General features: G+C 43.9%; 1 protein-coding gene across 3 annotated transcripts in view; it reads right to left on the reverse strand.

Annotated features, from left to right (window-relative positions):
• The window catches only part of LOC117584830 (laminin subunit alpha-1), a 67,107-nt gene that overhangs the window by 17,314 nt on the left and 26,780 nt on the right, over positions 1 to 23,013 (reverse strand). Inside the window, exon 1 of one of the 3 annotated variants that reach the window (XM_034273960.1) lies at positions 2,985 to 4,119. The exons of the other annotated variants lie outside the window; for them this stretch is intronic. Coding sequence (XP_034129851.1) covers positions 2,985 to 4,017 — 1,033 coding nt within the window. The 5' untranslated portion in view covers positions 4,018 to 4,119. Of the gene's footprint in view, positions 1 to 2,984; positions 4,120 to 23,013 lie in introns of those variants that run through there. 3 annotated transcript variants of the gene reach the window in all.

Below are 23,013 nucleotides of genomic sequence, written 5' to 3' on the forward strand. Positions count from 1 at the left end.
CTGCCATGCCAGGGAGGCTCGAAACGGGTTCCACATAATCAGATTTAATGAAAATTGAATAATAAATATTATCAGGCGAGCAGGCGAGAAGAAAAAGATTGCTGAAAATTGCCGCAATATTTTGGCTTAATGGTTTCTAACACCCAGAAGCTGGCTGCCAAGGAAACCCGGCAAACTCTTGGGAAATTACAATTTTGGTTTAAGATATACGAGTAGATAGATGCCAGCAGATAAACAGTATCTTCGATTGGAGGTATTTAAGCTATTCATAAACAGGGAATACAAAAATGTAATTTTTGTTGTAGGAGGACGCTCCGACGTTAAAGGCTGTAACATAATCCTCAAACAAAATGCCACACACAGGCAGACAAATGTCTTTTATCCATAAGAGTCAACAGTCGATTTCTGCTAACCTTACAGTTTGTGAGCCACTGCAGATTACTGTCAAACTGGGTCCAGGTCTGACAGTTGCATTTGTCACTCGGCTTGTTTGTTTGCTTGCTTTTTTATTCATTTGTTTGTTATGCGGCTTTGTTTGCCCGTCCATTTGCTCCGCTTACATCAAGTTTGCCACAGTCGAGTATTTCTCTAGCTCTGGCTCAACCGCTTCACGGCCTCTCATCAGAGGCTTTGTTTTTCCTGTTTTTTTTTTTGCTTTGCGATTTGTGTCTCTTTTTTCGTTTTTGTGATTTTCGGTTTTATGTGCAATTAGCGGGCGCATTGTTTGTTTGTTTTGGTGGCACGTTTCATTGTAATTAAAAAATCGCCGTTTTGCCAGAAACATGTTGTGCCTGTGCCCCGAGATTTGACTTGGTCTGTCCATTCCACTCGTACTCTTACACCCATATGGAACGCCATGTACATGTATGTAGGTGTCTCCCCTGTCTTGCTGTCTTCATCTCTCAGTTTCTGTTTCTGTTTCTGTTGCAGAGATCGGAGACACTGGAAATGTCAATATTTGCCGCTGCTTAACCAGTCGATGAATTCGGTCTTGGTTTATGGCTGTTCGTTGCTCATGCTGTGCATTAATGTTTGTGGCAGCCGCCTCAGCTCTATGGGATTTTCTTGTGGCTGGCTACCACTGGGGGGAGTCTGGGTGACTGGGTGTCTGGCCACAAAAAACCACTGACCTAAAGAAAATCTACTGCAGTAGTGTGGGTCGATGATCTTCGTTGTGTGGGGAGAGTACATACATATGTACTTGTCTCTTAATTGGGAGATATGTCTTGTCCGTGCATGGGTTCAGGACTGAATAAAATGCAACTGCTATAAAATTCCTAAGCCACTAATTGAGCAACTCGATGAACGGGCAACTTGAGCAATTACGAATTTTGGGTTAATGCCCCAATAATTGACAGAAAAATATAAATAAAGTACCTAAGAATTATGTAACCTTTATTTCCATCTTCATCGTTTTTTATGGCAAATAAATACTCAAATATCTTTAGTATTATTAAATCACATGATTGATTGGCTTGAATCAAAGACTGGACAATCACAAATTAACTTTTGGTTGCTTGAATGGACCATTCATCAGCGAACCAAAGATTGATGAACCATCAAAACGGTACAATTTGCATAGTTTATTCGGGCCACCATCCACTGTGACTCTGATCCGATGCCTTGTTGTGGCATTTGCTGGCCAAATGGAACAATCGCAGCGCTGCAGTGGACCCACTCGCATAGATGGCAGAGAGAATGTCATCAGCGGCCCCCAGTTGGGCGCCACTTTACACACCAATAACCAAAAATGGCCTAAAGGCAACCAACAACTGGCTCTCTCTCCCCCTATTTTGCCACACACATAATGCCGGGTTCGTGCTGGTTTGGGGCCATGTCTGAGAGGCTGTGCTCCCCGAAATGCTAATTGAGCGTCGGGCCGAGCAGCCAGGCGCCAAATGGAGTTCCAGTTCCACGTCCAGGTCCAGGTCCAGGTCCAGCGCCAGATCCAGAGCCAGGGACAATATATCAATGTGAGGTAGCCTGGCCAAGAGTCTCTGCGTAATGTCTTCCCATACTCGTACTCGTACCTAGTTTTTTTTGTTGGTCTTTAATGTGTATGTAATTTGATTTGGTTGCAAATTTGTTGAGTGATTCGATTACATAAGCGAAATAAAGAGAAATCAATAAATTGCAACAGCAGCAGGCCTAAAAAATGGCGAGCAGCCAATCAATATATTTTTTCCAATTGATTTTTAATCACATTTTCAGCAAAGTTTCTTTTAAATATTTATTTAAAACAGAGCAAGTTTCTGAACTAAATATTTCCTTCTTCCATTTGGAGGCCTGTCAACTAATGCGAGACACGACTTGCCTAGTATGTGACCATTAAAACCAGCACAGCCACGAATAACCTCCAATCAAAATATTTGTGTACACATTTGAATTATAGACACTTTGAGTTGATAAGGAAAATGTTTGACAACTTGTTGATCAATGCATGTAGATTTGGTAAAAGTGAAAAATTAATTGGATGTTGGGCAGGGATTGCACAAGATTAAGATGAAGATTAGAAGCTATTTCTGAATAAATCAACGATCTGTTTTATTTTGCCTTGTTGTTAAATTATTTATGCCTCTAAAATAAAACTAAATACGCATATGGGCTAGCTTGAGCTGATTTTTATGCATATGACTAAAATCCTCTCTGGCACCTTTCCAATTCCCCTGGTTACCCAAAAAGAAGGCGCTCGTACCGACCAATTAGACGCACTTTCTATGCGAGACGCCGCTGGGGGTAATTATTGCACATGGACAAGGCGATGAAGGCGCCGTTGCCTGGTGCCCGGTCCATGGTACGCGTTCCACGGTCTACGATCCATCTAAGCATCCATTCAACCACATTAAATGCCATAAACTGCTGTGAATGCAATTTTTATTAGCGTAATTAACACCTTTTTCAGCCGGACAGATGCTCTTTATTTCTTTCTCTCTCAGGAGCGACGACAATTGACGACAATGAATAAGGAATCGTGATTTGCTTACCGCGATGCCTTGGGCGCTGAGACGTGGTCGACCTCAGGGGAATGAAGTGCTGCTGTTGCGGGAAGAGACGTACTCCTGGGCCGCCTGCCAACAGCCCTGGAGGGCAGGGCGGGATTGGGCCCAGATTGCTGTATAGCAGAAAGTTGCTGCTACCGGGCTGTATTACGAGATGTTGCTGCTGCTTTTGGGTAAGGTTTCCCAGTAGATTGTGTTGCTGCTGCTGCTGTTGTTGGTAGTAGCCTGGCACTATGGCGAAGCCATGCTGCTGTTGTTGTATCTGGGAGCGCGGCGTAACTGCAACAATATGCTCATGTTGCTGATGTTGTTGGTTCAGCTGCACGCCAGCAACATTTTGTGGCTCCCTCTGCTGGTTAACCTGGAGTCCTGTCCCATAATGCTGCTGTTGCTGCTGTTGCTGAAAGCTTGAATGCACACGGGAGTGATAGCTGACTGGGTGCAATGGCTGCTGTGGTATCTTTGGTATCAATGTTGTAGCCGTGGCAGTCACAGTTGCCACTGTCGTTGTTCTTGTGGCATGTGTGGCATTCCGGGGATACGGGAGTGGCCGGAACTTTCTTCTCCTAGTTATGGTCGAATTTCGAATTGGCTGTGATTGAAATTTCCTACGCAACTTTCGACGTCCTGGAGTAATCGTTGTTGTTGCTGCTGTAACCGATGAAAAGGCGGCCGCTCCTACACCCAATCCTGTTCCCGTAGCAGATGCTGTTGCCGTTGCACTGGCCGTGGCCGTTTGTATAATTTCATTGAATTTGCTGCTTATATTGATATTTACACTGCTATTTACACTGGTTTGCGCATGTTGCTGCAGCATGTTGCCCTGGGGCGAGCCATGTTGCTGCGGCTGCTGCTGCAACGTTTCTACTATGCAGACTAGAAACACGTAAAAGAGCAGCAGCCACTTTGTTGATGTATTTCGATGCGGTTTTGTGTCTGCTTTTTGTTGTTTCTTTAATTTTCGTGGCCCTATTAACGCATCTGTCATATTGACAGTTCGTTTGTCAGACGCTGACATTTTCCGTTCTTTTTTCTTTTGTGAGCTTTGAGCGACTTTCCCGATTTATTTTTCACTTCTTGTGTCGCATTTTGTTTGTGGTTTTCACGGGCTTTACATACATTTTTTCTAAAGAACAATTATTGGTTTTTGATTTTATAATTTATTGTGGGAGTGGAGTTTTTTTCCTCTTGATAGTTGTGGCATTTTGTGGTAAGAAAAGTGTAAAAATTCCCATTATTTTGACAATTTGTTTCATTTGTTTACAGAACAATATTCTGGCCCCATTTCGTTAACGAATCAACAAGTTTGCCAACAAAAAGATAGACAAAAAAAAAAAAGCAACAACATTTGACAATTCGTAAATAAACAAAGAATTATTTACGCTTTTGGTTCATTCACAGATCAGATGTAGAATATTTCGAATAATGTGGGGTCCGGTCTGCGAGCTAATTAGGCGAGGCATACAAAAATAGCAGAGTCTTAAGCAAATGTGTTACAATTGGTAGAATTTCTGGGGTGTTTACTCTGCCCCAGACTCGCGGGAAGAGTTTATTCCCAGTGGGAGTTCCGAGTCGAAATGGGTGGGGTCGGTCTCTTAAACATGATCCAAAATACTAGATAAACAGGGAAGTATTAACCCAAACAATGTATGGCGGGACAGATGGCATAAATTTGCCGGGCAAAACCCATAAACTTGTTTTTGAAAACTTCATTATAAAGGGATCCGCTTGCTTGGGATTGAAGCATCCGCTAGATAAAATAAATACGAGCATCTTCCAGGAAGCGCAGCTGCAAACAAATTCGCACACAGAACGACGAACACCGACGGAACGATGGTATCCCAAAAAGTACAAAGACCCAAGAATCGCACAGCAGACACACCAAACATTCAAGTTTACTTGAATGGAAACCAATCCAAAATCCGAAATCGTGATGTAATAAATTTCAAAGCGAAATAAAAAAGTAAAGCTGTGAACAACAAAATACTTGGAGATTTGTTTGGAACGAGTGTTTTTAGTCTATAAAAAAGGCAATACATTCCCGTATGCCTATGACGCAAAACGTTGATCAGGAGGGGGGAATCGTATCGACTGATGAACTGATGGAGGATCGTAAATAATCCGAAAACGTATCTACTGACAAATAGGCAAAATGGACAATCCGTAGAGTGAGCTCGGAGACCACTATGTGTATTGTATTCACTTTATGAGTGTATTCACAAGTGGAAAATTAGTTGAAAGAGCAACAAAATTTCAAATAAGTGAACGAGCTTTTGTTTTCCTTTGAAATTCGGCGGCTTTTGGTTATTTGATCTTTTTTCTCTTATTTTGCCCAACAAACCCCGAAACATTTTTTCATAATTTTCGTTTTCTTTGGACATCTTCCGCTTTCTGTCTGTTCTGTCCGTCTGTTTCTCAGTCATTGTCAGTGTCTGGGGTATTTTTATTTGCTTTTTGCCTCTTTTGTGGTCGTTGCTGTCCATCTTTTGAGACGCTCAAGAGGCTGCTTCTCTCTCGGCTACCTAATTTAAATTTCTCACATTACAATTAAATTTGAAAAAAACTTGTCAGGGCCATTCAAGCGATTCAAGAGATTCAAGAGATTCGCCCGGTGGACCACCACTTCACCTGGCCGTTTACCTCTCGGTGTAACTGTGAGGGCCTGCCGCGGCATGGCATTCCCCAGCTGACAGTTTAGTGCCAAATTAATGTAACATTTTTCGAGAAAATGTCAGAACTGTGTGCGTAAATAATTATTTCTCAAATTGGACTTAATTGAATGTGATCCCAACGGGTTTTCGAAGGATTGAGGGGAAGGTCTGGTATGCTTTTGATATGGGTGGGTTCTTGTCAGAGAAAGTGTTCACTGATCGCTGAATACTCTGTTGAGATTATCCGGAATATATTTCCTGCATGCTATTTATTTCTTTGTATTCTTTTCCGTTTTTTATGACTTCCTCTAACAGAATCTTCATGATTTCCTTATAAAATCATTCGCTTAGATTGCTCACATTTATCTCTCTCTTTTCTATCCTTCAAATGCAATCAAGAATTTTTGTTTAGTCCAAAAGATCAAGAGATTAAGTCATTTTCCCAACCTCCATTAATTTTGCTTATTGCTGCAAAGGCTGGATAGATGATCAAAGAAAATAAATCAGTTGATCGACTTCATTAGCTACTGCCAACAACATTAACCCCATTTCCATGGCCTCATTTTTGATACATACAAAACCTTTCTCCACGTCTCCCGCTGAGTGTGGACACTCGTATGTCCTAGATCATTTCACTATCGAATCAGTTAGAGAGAGAAAACACACAGCCACTGCCTCCCATCAAATGGAGCTCATCAACAACAAACAAAATTGGCTTCTTGAATGCTTCCTCATTGCACTGCGTGCCAGTTGCTAAAAAATAAATGTTATCATAAAGGAAATGTATGACGGAGCACTGGAACATAATGTGTGTGCTGATCGGGCAGTCCACGACGCACTAAATCAAACATTAACACAATTTCAAATTTACGGAGTATGAAACGAAACCGAAATCAAAGTCGAAACTCGACAAACAATTCAATTGCAATTATGCAATAAAGATTGGAAAACTCGAACGCAAAGAAACGAAAGGAAACGAAACCATTTCTACGCGAGTATGGGAATCCACATGTGGCCGTGTCCAGTTGAGAGACTGATCGTACGGGTCAGCGGGTGGTTGCTCTGCTGCTGGAGCATTTGTGGTGCACTGGAAACTATTCAAATACTTTATGGCAGTTTTCCCCTCTGCCTCCAGAAGTTTTCTTTCTACATGCGAATGATGAAGGCGTTAAATGATGAGTTTCCCCCAGTTGTGCGGCTGCCTCGGTTGGTGTGAATTGTGCGAAATGTACAACAGTTTTTCTAAGTGGGTTACATTTAATGAAGATGTGGGGAAGAGAAGAAAGATTCGAAAATGAAGTTGCCTACAGGTGGCGAGTCGTAGCTGTCTTGAGGAGGATGTGGAATAGTTTAGTTTTCGGTTAGTCAGATGAAAGGAGAAAAGAGTTTGTAAGTATAAGTATAACTCTTAGGTAGAAAATATATGCCATGGAGATGGTTTTAGCTTATTTTTCAGCAGAAGTATTCCTTCTGAAGCTTCTGAAGTTAAGCCCGGTCTAAAAACGGAAGCAAAACTGTCACATTCCATTACCGAAATTAGCTAAGCATCCAAAATGAATGGAGTGGTGGAAATTTGATATCTCATTCCGGATCCTGCGACCATCCTTATTGGGAGTCAGTCAAGTGTGAGGACGAGCCGCCTAAGCTAATTACGTAGAATTGTCACATCTAATTAAAACAAATTCAAGCGCTTCGAGCGACACTCTCCCGACACGCATTGTCAAGATAAATACGAACAGGAGAATTCTCGTACTTTAGCAAACAACTTGCAGGCAAGCGACGTGTAAAAACGAGTTTGTAGCATACATTTCATTAAATTTTGGGCTTAGACTAAGAAAAATGAGCAAAATTGCTCAGCAGATTGCAGCCTGCAGTGTCAGTGGGGGACAGGGACAGGGACAGGAACCAGACAAGCCCAGTAGCTACGCATGCTGCCTGGTCGTATAAGGAAAATAGTGAGGAAAATAATGAACCGACATAAGAAATGACTTAATCGCTGGCGGCTTGTTAACCCCGGCCTCAGGCGCGACTCTAGTGATTCAAGTGGGCAGGGACTTGGTGGGGTACGGGCATGGGTATGGGGTCTTTAAGTAGCTGCACAAATAAAGATTTACGGCAATTTACTTGAAGGCCTCAACCCATGACTGCTAGCCAATAATTTGCCGAGGCCCCCAAATCGCGAATCGTTTGCAGATTATATGTCTGACTGGCAGGGAGAGAGCGGTGAAGTGCAGACTGTCGATGGAAGGATGTGGATGTGGATGTGAATGTGGATGTAGAGGACCACCGTCAGCGCCTTTGAGGAATTGCATAATTATAGCATTTTCCCGGCCGCCCAATGACTGCTTCATCCACATTCACGTCGACTGGCCTAGGCTCCATCTAATTTGCTTAACATTCTCCATAAAGCCATCGAATGTTTGCACACAGTCATAGGGAATACTCTGGAAAGAGTTAAGGTTGGGTTCTGTGTGGGTCTGAGAAGATTATACTCTAAGAATTAGAACAAGGTACATATGGAAGCTGCCTCTTCTCAACGGAACCTCTTGGCTGACTATTTTTATTGAAGATTTTGACCTTTATCCGTGTCCAGAGTATTTGATTTTCATCATCAGAAATATACATTTTCTCTGGCTTGTTTTTTTCCGTTTTCTACCCCAAGGCTGGCACCGTTTAAGAGTCGCCGTCGTCTACGTCTCCGGTAGACCAGACAGAAGAGAAGGCAATATTTGTACATTGTAACTGCATGATATTGATCTTGATTGTCAAGATCGCACACAGCTTGCTCGGCGGAGGGGAGCCAGCTCTAAGACTGGCTGAGCTCTGACTCCGTCTAGTCGGGAGTTCAAGCAAGTTGCATTGTTTAACTTTGACTTTGACTTTGTGTCAGTTTATGCCTCTTTGGATAACAATCAGCGATCGTGGCTGCCTCTCGCTCTCTCGCTGAGAGTGTGTTTGTGTGTCACTTGATTAATCGTGTGTGTCGTGGGCCATGGGAAAAAGGGAAAAAGAAAAAGGGTTACCAGCTTTAGAGTGTGTGTGGAGCATAGAAAGTGGCACTCATATGCATATGAATCAACCAAGCGACCAATTCAGCCTCCTCCTCCACGCACTTGTACTGCTTGACTTGCACTCCCGTCGCGGCTGACTGGTCCACAGCTGCAAGCTTTCAAACTAACATCTTCCCGCCCAAGCACTTGAGCAAAAAATTCAAAATAAGAATCCGCAAATTGTAAATCCCAAATGTTCTTTGGGAATGACAAATTCAAGATGACCGGACTGATCGACAATTAAGATTTATGTGCCTGGCCCAGCATTTGTGGGAGGTCCTCTGATCGATTCGAGTGTGATATGAACGCGGAATTTTAAGCGAAGACTTGTATTGGAACACAATGAATATCGACATGGGATCTGCAGTACATCAAGAGTACATCGATTCAGTTGTGGGCTTTGCAGGGAAGAATTTGTGGCAAACAATGGATTTTATGATGGGTCGCAGTCAATGCCATATTTTGATGACCCTCTCTCTGACAGAGAGACAGACAGGCAGCTCAATGATCATTGATCATAACTCAACTCATGATCACATTCCCGATACGATCACATTTATGTTCGTTCTCCTCTCCAGAACGAAATCATAGGGTAGACAAACTTCGAACTCCCGCAGGCTTCTCTCTCTTTACGTTTGGTATGCCAATTTGGGCTGTTCTTTTCTGTGGATCTGTGGTTCGTTTGTGGTTTCTTTGGAGTTTTTGCTTGATCTTTGATCTACAATTTGAAACGCCGAGCCAGAGTTTTGCAGGGCCGTTAGATCGAAACCGATGCGATCTTTTATTTAGGGAGTTGGAACTTGTTTTTTTTTTTCGCAGCGGCACAACAAACTGACTGAGAGACTGGTACTACGTAGGAAAACAATGGCCAGGCGCCGCTTTCAAGTTCAATGCGATGCGAAACGATGACGACGATGATGACGACTATCCTCCGGATCGATCGGGAAGCGAGCCTAATTGGGTCAGCTGGTCTGCCTGGATACAGAGCCATTTAATTGGATTACCGCCTTTTGATTATGTTTCTCTGGCTCCCTCTGCCTGTCTCCGTTTCAGTTAATTTTTGGCAACACGCGCCTGTTCGCCAGAGTTGAGTCATCACTGAGTGATCGTAAATAAAACTGGGCGTGAGTTTTGCAATTATATGTAGACCCTAGACTCATTTGAATGCGCTAATGGTCGAGGGGCCAACCTCTATTTGTAGCAGTCATATACACGAATTCCTAGCTTATCGGAGAGCAAACATTGTGAGGTCTTCTCACTGCCTATCTTACTCTGGCAGTCGCTGGCAGTGTGAAATGTAATTCTTCTAATGGAAAAACTCATCTTGTAAGTCTCTGGTGTCTTGTAAATGTTATCTGGGGAGTTCGGCAAACAGAGTGCCACAGAGACAAAAGGCAACTACTGTACAGATTTCCGGGGAAAGAAGAGCAGAACCGAACCGAAAGAAACCCCAAGCTAAAGGGGGCCAGCTGCAGCTGCATGGCTCCAGGTTGCAACTCTATTAGCATTCCCAGAACCAAAGAACAAGAAAGTCGGAGCACATCGGCTCATCCCATAAATCTGTTGGCTGCCTAGCACTGCTGACCATTAATCATCATGATGTCCAGCTCCAATCATCACTTGCTAGTCCAGCGGCTACCACTAAATGGACCTCTTGGGCGTCTGCTAATGAGTTATGGGGCTCCACGGCTCAACGGCTCAACGGCTCTCTGTGGCTTTGCGCAATCATTTCGGCTATTAGCAGTCCACTCACTGATTTTGTACTTTTAATTAGGCAGCTTTTATTGGAGGCGTCTATGCGGAGGGCAGGGGGCTGGACTTATGGAAAGCCATCTGCTGGTAATTACATATGTAAATCCATATAGGCAGAGGCGTCTTGTGTAAAGCGATTGAACCCTGGGCAGCCACAAATCATAAACTTGAACCTTCAAGCCAAATAAAGCCCCACAAAAAAGAGACACTTAAAAGGCACTTTAAAGTTAAAAGGTTTAGTTGGAAAAATAGTTTGAACTTGTAAGTTGTTTACTTCCCAAAACGCAGAGACCTTAAAGCCTTAGAAATCTACTACGGAATTTTCAGATTCTCTTTTTTATACCACAAAATATGGCAACTATCAAGGATCATTTTAACTTGGGAACTTAGGGATATTTACCCACTTTTTAGACGTTTTTTTTAAAACAATTTTCACTCTTTACAAATCATTTTACATGTTGATTTGAATCACTTTCAAACGAACAAACTAAATATACATTTATTTGTTTTGTGGCCAAGAAACACCTTTCTTCACTTTACGATATACACATTCCGTAATCAAATAGTGGGCGTGTCAAGATCGAAGAGATCTCGCGCTGAGATCAGCGATCAGCGATCATCAAATCAATTTTCTTTCTTTGCATTGCAAATTTTTCGTTATCAACATTGGCAGATCGACGACGACGAGGACTACGCGCCACGAACGCGTTGCACAAATCAACATAATTGCCCCCGACTCGACTCTGACTGCGACTGCGACTACGGCTCCAAGTGGAGTGAAGCGCCAGTCACGTAGCGTCAGCGGCGCGTGCGTCGCAAATCAAGTGCAAAAATAGATCAATCAAGCAATCAATCCATCCAATGACTCTCGAGTCCGTCCCCGTGGCAAATGAAAAGGTTTTTGTCGGCGGTTCTGGTTCCCGTACGTGCGACGCGAACCGGGGGGAAATCAATCGAAATTCGCCCAAATCAATGTCGACATTTTATTGCTGACTGCATTTCCTCAGAACTGCACACCTCACAAAAAACACACACAACACAATAAGAAGAAATATGCTCTTTCCTCCTCTCTGGCCTTTCGCCTTTCGTTTTAATTCAGCACTCGACTTCGACTTCGACAGTTTCCCACACAAGCCCGTTATACGATCGCGATCGCGAGCGATTTCCATGAATCCAGCCGCCTCGTCTCGTTGCAACTGAACTGGCTGCCAGCCCCAACTAACTTGGTGCCGGGCCCACAACCACTTGCAACATGTTCGAAGCGGGATCACTTCTGGGCCCCATCGCTGTCCAACCTGGCGCTGTTAGCATTTGTTTGTGTATGGAGCAACATTTGTTGCGGTTCTTTCTTACGCACTACTTTTGGATGGGTCTGCTGTTTGATGTCAAGTCACGGCTTGTTGGAGCCTCTCATAAGTTTGGTGAGCACTGAGCAGGTGCTTTATTTGCCTCTATCCTGCAGTGCAAAATGGGCACATCTGGGCAGTGTTTCATGGCGCATGATTCATGATTTATCGAAGGTTTTTAGAGCAATTGTTTAAGATATTAATAATTCAGAATATTCAGTAGTATATTCTAGAAAGTTGACATCATACAAGAGTCCATCAAGTCGCATCAAAGAATTAAAGAATTCTGTGTGCACTTTTAAGGGTAAAGGTTCGGTTAAAAATATTAGCAACTTCTTGGTAGCCCCAAGGTTTAATCTTCTTTATGTAATCTCAGCTGTATGCCGTACATCGCCCTCAAAATATGATGTCTGCAACTGCATCCCACCTAATTTCTTATCGAATGAGGCATATCGTCTGTGCCCCCCTCTACGATGTGATGCAATGGAAAGAGAAAAGGAAGAGCAGAAAAATTTGAGGCTGAGGCTGCAAAACTCTAACAAGAAACCGACACAAGGAAAACATCTTGCAATTTTTTCCATAATCAGGCAGTGAGGTGAGCTACAAATAGCTTTTGGGTTGTCTGCATATGGGCACCGCACCTTGCTACCAGCAGCGGTAGCTTACCGGCTCCTACTCCGAGTCCGAGTCCGAAGACTCATAGCAATCCGCGCCAGACATGGCCAGACTGGCGGGCAGTGAGATCTGGCCTACGACTGGCTGGGCCTTTTACACTTGAAAGAAAGAAACATTCCATGTCACAGACGCAGTTATTTATGCGCTTCAGACGGTACCGAGTAGACAGACAGGCAGACAGACAGCCGGACTGCCGGCAGTTTTGCTGACATTGTCACATGAACATGTCGCGTTAACCTTTCGTTCGCCAAAACCGAAAACAAGCAGCGGGGAGGCCGGTCCATAGAGCGCTACTATAAGCTTTATGCATGTGAAATCTAACACAAAACTTATTATTCTTCTCTACGGACACAACTGTCAATATTTTAATTGCCAAGACTCTGGGCAGCAAAAAAATATGCAGCCGGTTCGAGAGTCCGAGTCCGAGACCGAGACCGAGTCCAAGTCCGACTTCGAGTCGAGGCAGTCCGCTGCGTGTGTCCGCATTCTGTGCGCAGAGAGCAGCAGGAAAATTATTTCTCCTTCCTTTCTTCTCCTTCACCGACTTGTGCTTGGATCTGCTTCTGCTGGTTGGCGTTGGCTACTTTTTCCAATAAAGCAAATCGTCTTGGAAACGTGCCAGGCATTTTAAAAGCAAATCGATCCAAGCTCTTCGGCTGCTCCAAAGTGGTTCACATGTGAGGCTGGTCTCTTCGGGTTTCGTAACCTTTTTGTCACCAATTAGTTAGGCCAGTCTAAGTGAGCTATAAAAGTGTCAAAAGCAGAATGCATACCGAAATACCAAAAACACAGAAACCCGCTCTAAATTATGGCCCATAATCGACGAGTGTCGCATAATGAAAAGCTTGGGATTTAAATTTTCCGATTTCTATTCCATCGAATTGCTGTATTGCAGCACACACCGCAGAAAACTTAATTAGGCATGAACAAAATTACGTATGCGTAGTGCGCCTGGGCCCTAGGAGACAGACCCCACAGACAGGCACCGTGGCTGGGAGACTGCATTGTTAGGGTGGGGTGGGTTGGGGTGTGCCTTGTGCGATGGTTCCAGAAGTGGTTTCGTTGAGGAAAGGGAATGGTAACGGCGCATGCATGGCAACACGTGCTGAAGTGCACACAAAAATAAAGCTCTTTGTAGATCTTATCGCCACCCAACCAAAATTACAATGGAAACAATTAAAATCCATAAGAAATAGCCATAAATAGGGACAAGGGACTGAGATCTGAAATCATTGCCATAGAATGGGTTGATTTGCTTCGGTTTAGGTTGGTATTTCAAAGAAAACAAGGTCATGTGTTGGCTATTGAGGGCGTCGGAAGCCAAGCATTTGAATGGGCTTCAATAAATTGGTTCATGTATCTTAATATAGCGCATTTTATGAGCAAAGTGGAAAAGGAAAATGCATGATAATCCAATATCCATAATGATTTTTGAATTAAAGTGTACTAGCATCATCCCTTTTTAAAAAGATCAACAAGTTTGTAAATTTTCTTGGCAAGAAGAAAACCACTTAAGAGACTTTCTGTCGCCTTAGCTTCTTGGCACATTCTGCCGTCAGAGCCAAGCCCACAAGCCCACCAAAATTCCACTCCGACACTCTGACATAAACCTCTAAACATAAACACCAAAGAAACAATAAGTAAATGCAAAGATTTAAATCAGACACAGATTTGTTGCGGACTCGCAGAAATTGTGGTTAAGGAAAAGCCACGGAAAAAGAAGAAAAAAACGAAGAGAGAAAAATGGCAAGAAAATTTAAGTTAGAAACAGGAAATCCTACACACCGATTTCTGAGCTGTGCAGCAAATTATCAAAACGCCAACATCTTTTTGACAAACTGCAAACTGAGCACCGTCCGTGGCCGCCGCTATCCCGTCGATCTTCCAAGATCCCCCTGGTGGTCCGCCACACATTTCCCATCGCTTATTGGAGAAGAGCGGACGAGGAGTCGCGTTTAAGACAACTTTTCTCTGATTTGTTGCGATCGCAATCGACCATGGAGTTCGACTGGGATGGGTTCGAATGGAGCTGGGATGGAACCACCTCGCACATGGACGAGTACGCTGCAGTCTGGCTGCAGTACGTTCCAGTTACCTGCGGTCCTGCGTGGAGAGTTTCGGGTTCATTACATGGCTCGTTTGGGGAGATCAGTTGGACGATTGACGTGCCTCGCTGTAATTTTTCATGCAATGATCTTTTCTTTTACGGCGGTCGTCATTCAACGCATCGTTGACCTATTGAACCATAATGCCGGAGGTTTGTTGTTGCAGTTGCAGTTGCACATGTGCCGCAGAAGGATCGGCAACCGACACCGATCGCCGCGTAACCCTTTCTCTCTGCCATCCTCGCACTCTCGGCCAGTCACGTTTCGTTGTTTGGTCGTTGTTTGGCCACTTAGAACCTGTTCTTGCCGCTACTTTTCTCGCATGAATCATTATTTGTTGAGCTAAGCACAAGCTGGGGCCGGCCCGGGAGGATTTCTCCTGCCAGACAGCTGCAAGTTTGGCCATTTGGGAGCCGACCCTCTGGGTGCAGCCGAAGCCGCCTCGTTTGCGATCACTTGTGATTGATACTATTTATTGGTTGTTTTGGCCATGCCAGCTGAATGGACATGAACTGCTCGTACCGCGTACGCATGGCAATGTCTCTCAGCAGGGTTGTCAAGTGCTTCGAATACAAGATGTGGAATTAATATATTTGGACTCGGCTTGGCTGAAACACTTCTTCTAGGTATTATCAGCACCATCACCATCCAAGTCCTATTTTCATTCAGTCTCAGCTCAAAGCGCTAACTGATGAAAGAATTTCACCAGCGGCTGTTTTTTTTTTTTTTTTGTATTTTTTCAATTTCTAACTTTGCGGCCAGCTGCCCCAACCGCGATCTCTTTGTTCAAGGTGCGCTGGCTAGGCCCCACCAGGCACTATTATAGATTACACTCGTGTGCAGCAGTCGTACTCCCATGTTTATCTGGACACACGTATCCGCGTATTCTCCGTATCCGGCGTGGAGCGTGCGAAAAAGTGGGCGTCCTCAGGTTAGCGCAATCTTCGACCTTTTGATCTTGTTTCTGCACCAAGGCATTTTCCTTTTTTTTTTCTCTCCCCCCTCCCTGCTGGTGTTTTTAGGCCGCAAGTTTTTGTTGTTCGCAACTGTTGCACTGCCGGGCTGCAGCAACTGTTGCAACTTCCTTTGCGTGTCAAGTGCAAATGCATTAAATTTTTGACGTTGGCCAAATGTTGTGGTTGGACGTTACCTCTCGCTCTCTCTCTCCGTCTCTGGCTCCGGCTGGGGCAGCTGTCGTCTAGATTTTAATTGATTTTTTCAGCTTGTTGCAATTGGCGGCAAAATCTTTGTTTGTGTAGGGAAAGTTTGTCCAAGGAGTCAAGGTAATGCTGGGTGGCCAGGGAAACACTTAAGTTTTTTAATATCTATTAGATATCTCAACAAAACACTAAATCTAAATGTTTCAACACTTCCATAGCAGAAGCGAATCCTTATCCACACATTAACAATATTTGCCGCTAATCTATCCCAATCCGCCCGACGGATCAACGACTGTCATCTTTGAAATTAGCAATTTTTTTAATTGCAATTTACTTTTATTGAGCAAACAACAATTTCCGCTGGCGGTGCCAACTGTTAAATGTATTGCCTGATGATCTTCGCCGTTTGCGCTGTTAATTGCACCTGTGATTTACGTTGTCGAGTGTCAATTGCACGCAATGGGGAGGAGTGCTTCGTGGATCCATGGAGTGGCAGAGGGAGGAGTACGAGGAGCACCACTTACATACCCACATTGATTAAACGCCTCGGAATTGACTCGCTTGCGTGCAGCCGATGAGCCTTCTTCTACCAGTCATGAGAAATGGTGATTGATTGAACGCATTTGGGGAAAGTCCGTGAGGTGGGAACGCCCACAAAAAAAGCAACGATGCTCTGGCCCCAAAATTCATTCACTATCTAAATGGACTTGACATGTTCAACGGTCACCAGGGAGAGAACTGTCCCTATGCAGCCACTCGTTAGAGCATCAAATAAAACTAATGGCACAGCAAAACTTTCAAGCTCTTTCGAGCTATGTACCAAAAGTAATTACCCCAGTATTTTCGGTCCAATTTTACGATATTTTAATGTGTGTGGCATGCGTGGAAAGCAAATGGAGTGGTGTGGGGTGCATTGTAATAACCGTAAAATTTGAACTCGAAACGAGTTGGATGACTCAAGCTCTATTTTACGAGGTTTTCAAAATTTAATCAAGGAATTCTAACGGTGATGCGGAGATGATTTCTATGATCTCTGCACTAGGGTCAAACTTAATGCGAAGGGAAATGCATCATAGAGAGCTATTTTATTTGAATTTATTTAATTTAAAGACAGAATTTGCAATGTTTATAGATGGAATTTTAAATATTATTTATACCAATTAAAATGCTAAAATTGTTCGTTTTCACTCTACGAAATTTGGAAACTCTTTTATTAGAAATTAGGGAAAGCAAAATCAACAAGTTGTTTTGCTCTTCTAATCAGTATTTGCTTTCATAACATTTTCTTAATTTCCGGATTATTTTTTAGATTTGTAAATAATATTTATGGCTGTGGTCAAAAGTACCAACACCAACACCAACACACGCCTATGAAAACTTCAATCTGATAGAGAAACGCTGTCCTCTGACTTGACATGAATTGCCTGGGACCACACCGAGATCTGAGAAATTCTTTGGGAATATGACAGCTGACCACGAGATACTCGTATGCATTGTGTGTTTCCGCAACAATGTAGCCAACTTTCGGACTCTGCTTAACTACAACTGTAATCTCTTCCTCTTTCTCCGCTCTCGTAAAAAATTTTGGCAACTTTATCAAGAGCACAATTTAAATGTCAAGTCGATGACGAGTCGTGTCTGTTGGCTGTGTCTGTCTCTCTCTCTCTCTCTCTTTGTTGCTGGCTGTGGTTCTGTGGATGCAGATGGTGTTGCTAGTGTTTGCAGCAGCTGGCCTGTGAGACCCAGTCCCATCCACGAAACGGAAGTGCAGCAGTCTAAACAAATTCAACTCGAACTGCGACGGCGAGTGCATGGGAAGTTCTAATCGTCCAGAGCACGGAACACGAACAGAATGCATTAAATGGCCAAAGGGAGGAAGTGTATTTGGAAGGAAAGGGAAATGTTGCAAAATATAATTCTATTTATGACTAACGATTTTGCAGCTCTCATTTTGGAGATGTTCGTTTTGCATTTTACAGAATTTTCTGCCGGAAGAGAAGGGAAGTTCAACGACGCGTTGTTCATGGCTTCACTGCTCTGCGCAATTCCATTTCTCTGCCAGCTTTTAATGATTCACAGATCTGTCATCGCATACAACTGAGCATACACAGACTCAATCTCGGACTCACAGATGCCCCCCTCTGATACACAGATGTAACAGTCAGAAAGGCAGACAATTGGAGGCGAAGAAAAGGGGCCAAAGCTCGTTAGTTGCACACCTCATCCAGTGGGCTATGCAAAAGGGCCCCGACTGAGTCTCCAGGGTAACAAGATCATTAACGTGCCACATGCCGCTGACGGTCAAAATTCAAAGACGCCACAGTAGCCACAGCAGAAGGAGGAGCAAGAGCAGGCAGAAGGAAAAGGAGCATCTGGGAGCTCCATAAATATAAAAGGAATCTCTTGTCGACTGCTTTGGGATTCAGCGGTTGGCAGCAGAAATTATGACTGAAGCTCGAGCAGGCAGGGTCGAGGAAAGCATTAGCAACAGGTTGAGGCTTGGGGTTGAGGAAGGAAAGCCGAACAAGCGAGCGGTCGAGCGGCACTGTGGCGCTTTTTATGGCTCCGCTCCAATCCGACTCCGACTGCGACTGCGATGGGTCGCTTTTTGTTGTGTACCGCCTCGGGAGGTTAGTCACACATGCGCGGTGATAATTCAACACGGAGCGGCGGCGCACCGCGGCAACGGCATCACGGGCAACATTAAATGGTAGCAGCAAAACAGTGAATCCACCGCTAGCAACATGTTGCCGGTGTCTTGTTAGTTGTGCGGCAAAAATCGTGACAAAGTGCTGCCATTGTTAGGCGCAAATGAAGAAAATGCCATTGTAGAAAAGTCTCTCTACGCGAAAAAAAAAACAATTGCCAGGCCTTGTTGCAGCTGGAGTTGCTGCCGTGGAAATGCTCGCGCACGTTTTGCAATCAATCAATGTGCTGTTGGAAGCAAGACGAAAATATTTTCAGCCATGTTTTGGGCCGAAAAAACCGAAAAGTCCAACGAGCCTGTCATTCAGATTAGAGAAGGTTGAGCATGGACCCCACATATGATAAGTAGCACAGAAAAGTTCAAGAAAGTGTTTGATCAAGGAAAGCAAAGAGGAATAGGCAAAAGGAAGAGGGATCCATTGATAGATGAAATCGTTAGAACATGTACACATTGTATCTTCAATAACTTCATCTATGGTGTGAACCCTATTATAAATAAACGCCTATACAACATTTCCCAAGGCGCAGTGTGAAACCCATAAAGGGCCATCGCTTTGTCAAGTCACTGACACTCAATTTTACCTCCAAACTCCCTCTCAACGGACACAAAATTTCCACCTTCTGGAGTGTGGACTGTTTACGAGCAGCTAAAAGTCACACCAGGCCGCAACTCCACCTGCTGGTGGACGAGTCTCGCACCTGCCTCTCACTTCCTTAGTGGCTTAAACTGTCTCGTACTCTCAGGCACCTCCGAAGTGTTGTGTTAACTGTGAACGGTGAACTGAGTTTCGGGCGCGAGGAACAGAGTTCTTTTTGGATTTCCATTGAGAAAAATCTTAATGCCATAAAGTATCTAAATATTGGGCAATCAAAATGGACAGCGAACGGAATTTGATTTCCATGAATGGAGTGCAATTGAATTTTCTTCACCTCTCCACTGTCGACAGGCTAATTTTATAGCCAACTAATTTTTATGAACCGCCAAGGCAGAGAGAGACTCGTCCCACAGTCTCTGCGCACAGTCTCCGGGCCTGACCCTAATGAACCGAAATATAGCGACTGCCACATCGACTGCCAGTCGATTGGCGCGGCGCTTGCTCCGTGCACCATGGAAGCTTTGAAAAATACTCGTAATATATGTTGCAATATAAACGCTTGAAAAGTTTATTGACTGGAAATAATTTATTAATTATTTTGTGCCTTTTAATGGCATATGCCTGCGCCTGACTTGGGTTTCATTCACATTTATTTTCTAATTAATATTTTCCCCAAACGCTGGATAGATTAGACTTTTTATGGCTCAGCTGGGTGGCATTTTCAAATAGATTGTGGGCTACTCGAGGCATTGTTTTGTAACCATATCAGAAAACAATATATTTTATACTTTGAGCTGAATGCAAATGATGCGAAGTGTCAAGTGACAAGGCAGACAATTTTCAGCTGTGAATTACAGGATTGATAGTGCCCGATGGGTGGGAGAAGTGTTTGCTGGGATGTTGTTCAACATTAAAGGCTTTGAGGCTAGTGGCCAGTAGCCTGTTTTCCATGCACACATTAACCTAGAAGTTCAACTATTAATAAGCTTCGTTTCTAGTGTTACTCTAATGATAAGTCAAGTCTCTTTTTTCGGTCTTCCACCCACACAATCAAGCAAAAATGGAAACATTACATGCTCCACGAATAGCCGAAAGAAAAGTCGAAAATTGCCTCCCAAACATGTGGCTGGCTATAAATCTCTGCCTTTGTGTTACCCAATTCCCAATTCCAGCCCGGAGCCGTGCTACATAGATTTGCACTCGAAAAGTCTACGAAGCATGCGCGACGAAGAACATTTGTAAGAGCAATTAAAATCACACCACGACCAAAATGGAGAAGCAGGCGACGACAACGACGAAGGCGACAGCATGGACATGGACGTTGGCGATAGCGAAAACATGGCCCCAGGCAACTAGAAGAAGATATACATAGATACACAGGAGGCGAAAGTCTGGGCCATAAATTAGAAAATCAAAATGCCAGGCTGCCTTTTGCCTGTCCCCCGCGTTGCCAGGAAAGTGCTTTCGATAATGACCCGGCTACAGTTTCAGAGGAAATGCCACTGCATGATTGCATATGCCAATGGAAAAGGTTTCCAACATTTCCTTTATATTTCTCAGTCAGCTGAAAGAGTATCTAATGCGTTCATTGCTGCTTCAAGATACATTTACTAGCAATCAATTTGGTTGCTGCCTGGCTTTGAATTGGCAATACAATTGTTAACAAACTATCATTTGACAATTACACTCTGTTGGCCACATTCATTAGTGTCAATGTTTTGGTTTGCATGCTGCCCGCTACCGTTAGCCAGACGATTTATGTCACATTTGTTTGGAAATTATTTGAGATTTATTGCCTCGAGGATCCTCTTGCCCCATTTCGAGTGATGCGTTGACAGATCCAACTGCCACGACAGCAGCAGTTGGTGCTCCATTTTGTCCATTTAAACGCTTCTTGATTGCCTTGGAGTCCGTCTTGGCCTGTCTTGTCTATAAAGCAGCTTTTCCTCTCTGCCTGTTTTTTCAGCCTCATCATGAAAAAGATACTGCGCCAGTTGCCTGCCACTTTTTTTTGTGAGTGCGCGTATAATTTTTTTGTAATTGTCTGGCCTAGTTGAGAAACGAGGCATTTCGAATTGTTTGCAGATGTTGGGAGAGCTGCATAGAAATGTTGCGACTTCCCTTAATCTGATTACGAGTATCGCCCCAAAATAGCCTCCAATTCTCTTTAAGGCACCGCCAATGCCACCGCGAAATTCACTCTCAAATTGAACCAGTTCGAGTATAACTTAATTTGGCTGAGCCACCTTCACGGGGGCAGCGTAAACCACAACAAACGCAACCGCATCCACGAAATGCAATTAATTGTCAAGTTATTTAACACAAATATTTGAAATTGTTTCGCTAATCAGTTTGCGGCAAACGGAAAGGGGGCAAAGTCAAAGTGGAAACCAAAGTGGATTTCGTTTGCTATTTTTTCCGTTTTTCTCTTTTTGTTTTCGTTTTATTTTTTGGTGGGTCTGTTTAGGAGTCTGTGGCCCGAGAGCATTCCGATGTCCATAAAAATGTCAAAGCAGCAACAACGGCCACATGAAAATATGCCGCTTGGCTCGAATTGGCAAAGTGGCTAGGCCCGGCCCGGCCCGGCCCGGCTGGGCTAGGCTTGGTCTTAAAACTGGACACCACACCACATCGTGGCTCCATGCAGTCTGAGCCAGACACGGACTGAGTCGGAGTCTGTGGTCGACACAAAAGTGTGTCTCTTTTCGCTGTGGCCCGGTGAGCGGCAAATGGAACTGATTACAAAATATGACCAGCGGCTAAATGTATCTACATCGTAGCTGGCTGGCTGCTTAATTTCTCAGATAGCTGCACAATTTTATGCGTGGGCCATAAATTTGCACCAGGCTTAATACACAAACGCACGTGCTACTGTTGGTAATGGTAATTATTGGAGCTGCTACTCGAGAGCTTTTTGTTTTGCAGCTAATGACCAAGAGTTGCCTGACAGAGTTGGCCATCGAATGTACTAGCTGTAGAGTGTGCCAGTTGTAGGAATGCGACAGGAGAATTTTGCCCAAAATTTACTTTCTAATTATAAGAAGTGAACTTTCCCACCTGCAGCTGGGCTCCCGCTTCAGCTTCAGCTACAGCTCCAGCTCCAGCTCTTTCTCAGCGTGGGTGTCTGGGCCTGCACTTTCTGGCCTTCACTGTCAGGGTCCCTAGCTGCTTGTCTTTCCTTTTGGTAGATTTTCTGATGCATCGATAAGAGACATGGGCAGAGGGAAAGACTCGAAACTGGCTGTGGCTGTCGCTCGCCATTTTCCTGGTGGTTCCCTCAGTGATCAGAGTATCTGGAAGTCCAAGATTTATGACCCCCGCCACTGCCACGGAACCAGTTGAGTGTTGCAGCCAATGGCTGTCAAACTGTGCCATGAAAATCCTCATCGCTGAGATATATTCCCACTAAGTTTTACAAGAGGTTTTTTCCACGTAAGAGTCTTAATGTTTTGACCCGAAACAGCAACGACAGCGTGCTAAATGTTGCAAAATACGGCAACAACAATCAGTGGTGGTCTCCTCCCAAGATTTTAGCGTGTCTTTCGACACTTTTTGACCTGTTCCAGGGAAGTCTCGTTATTCATTTGGTCCGATCGGTTGGGGCGTGGGGTGGTGCTGGGCGGAGATGGCTGCTGTGGGGCTGTGGCCAAGCCATTTGCATAAATTTTTGACATTTATGCTCTGTCATAACTTAGATTTCTTGGCCATTGGCTATACATCAATTTGTTGTTGTCACATTCTATAGATTGTATGTTTTGGCTAGAGTTATGGGGAGGTTTTAAGCGTAACTAATTTCGAAGCGTAAGATGTGAATGGAACAGAGAGTAGAGTTTTATCGGTTAGATACTAAACTACTTGTTTCAGGAAATATTTCAAAATAAATTTGGTTCTAGAAAGCCAGTCTGCCTGAAGTGTCCAACTTCCTGTTCAAACTTCCCCCAAAAAGTAAAGTAGCTGAACACAAATAAAATCT

The sequence above is a fragment of the Drosophila guanche genome, unplaced genomic scaffold, assembly GCF_900245975.1.
Source record: "Drosophila guanche unplaced genomic scaffold, DGUA_6, whole genome shotgun sequence".
Lineage (NCBI taxonomy): Eukaryota > Metazoa > Arthropoda > Insecta > Diptera > Drosophilidae > Drosophila > Drosophila guanche.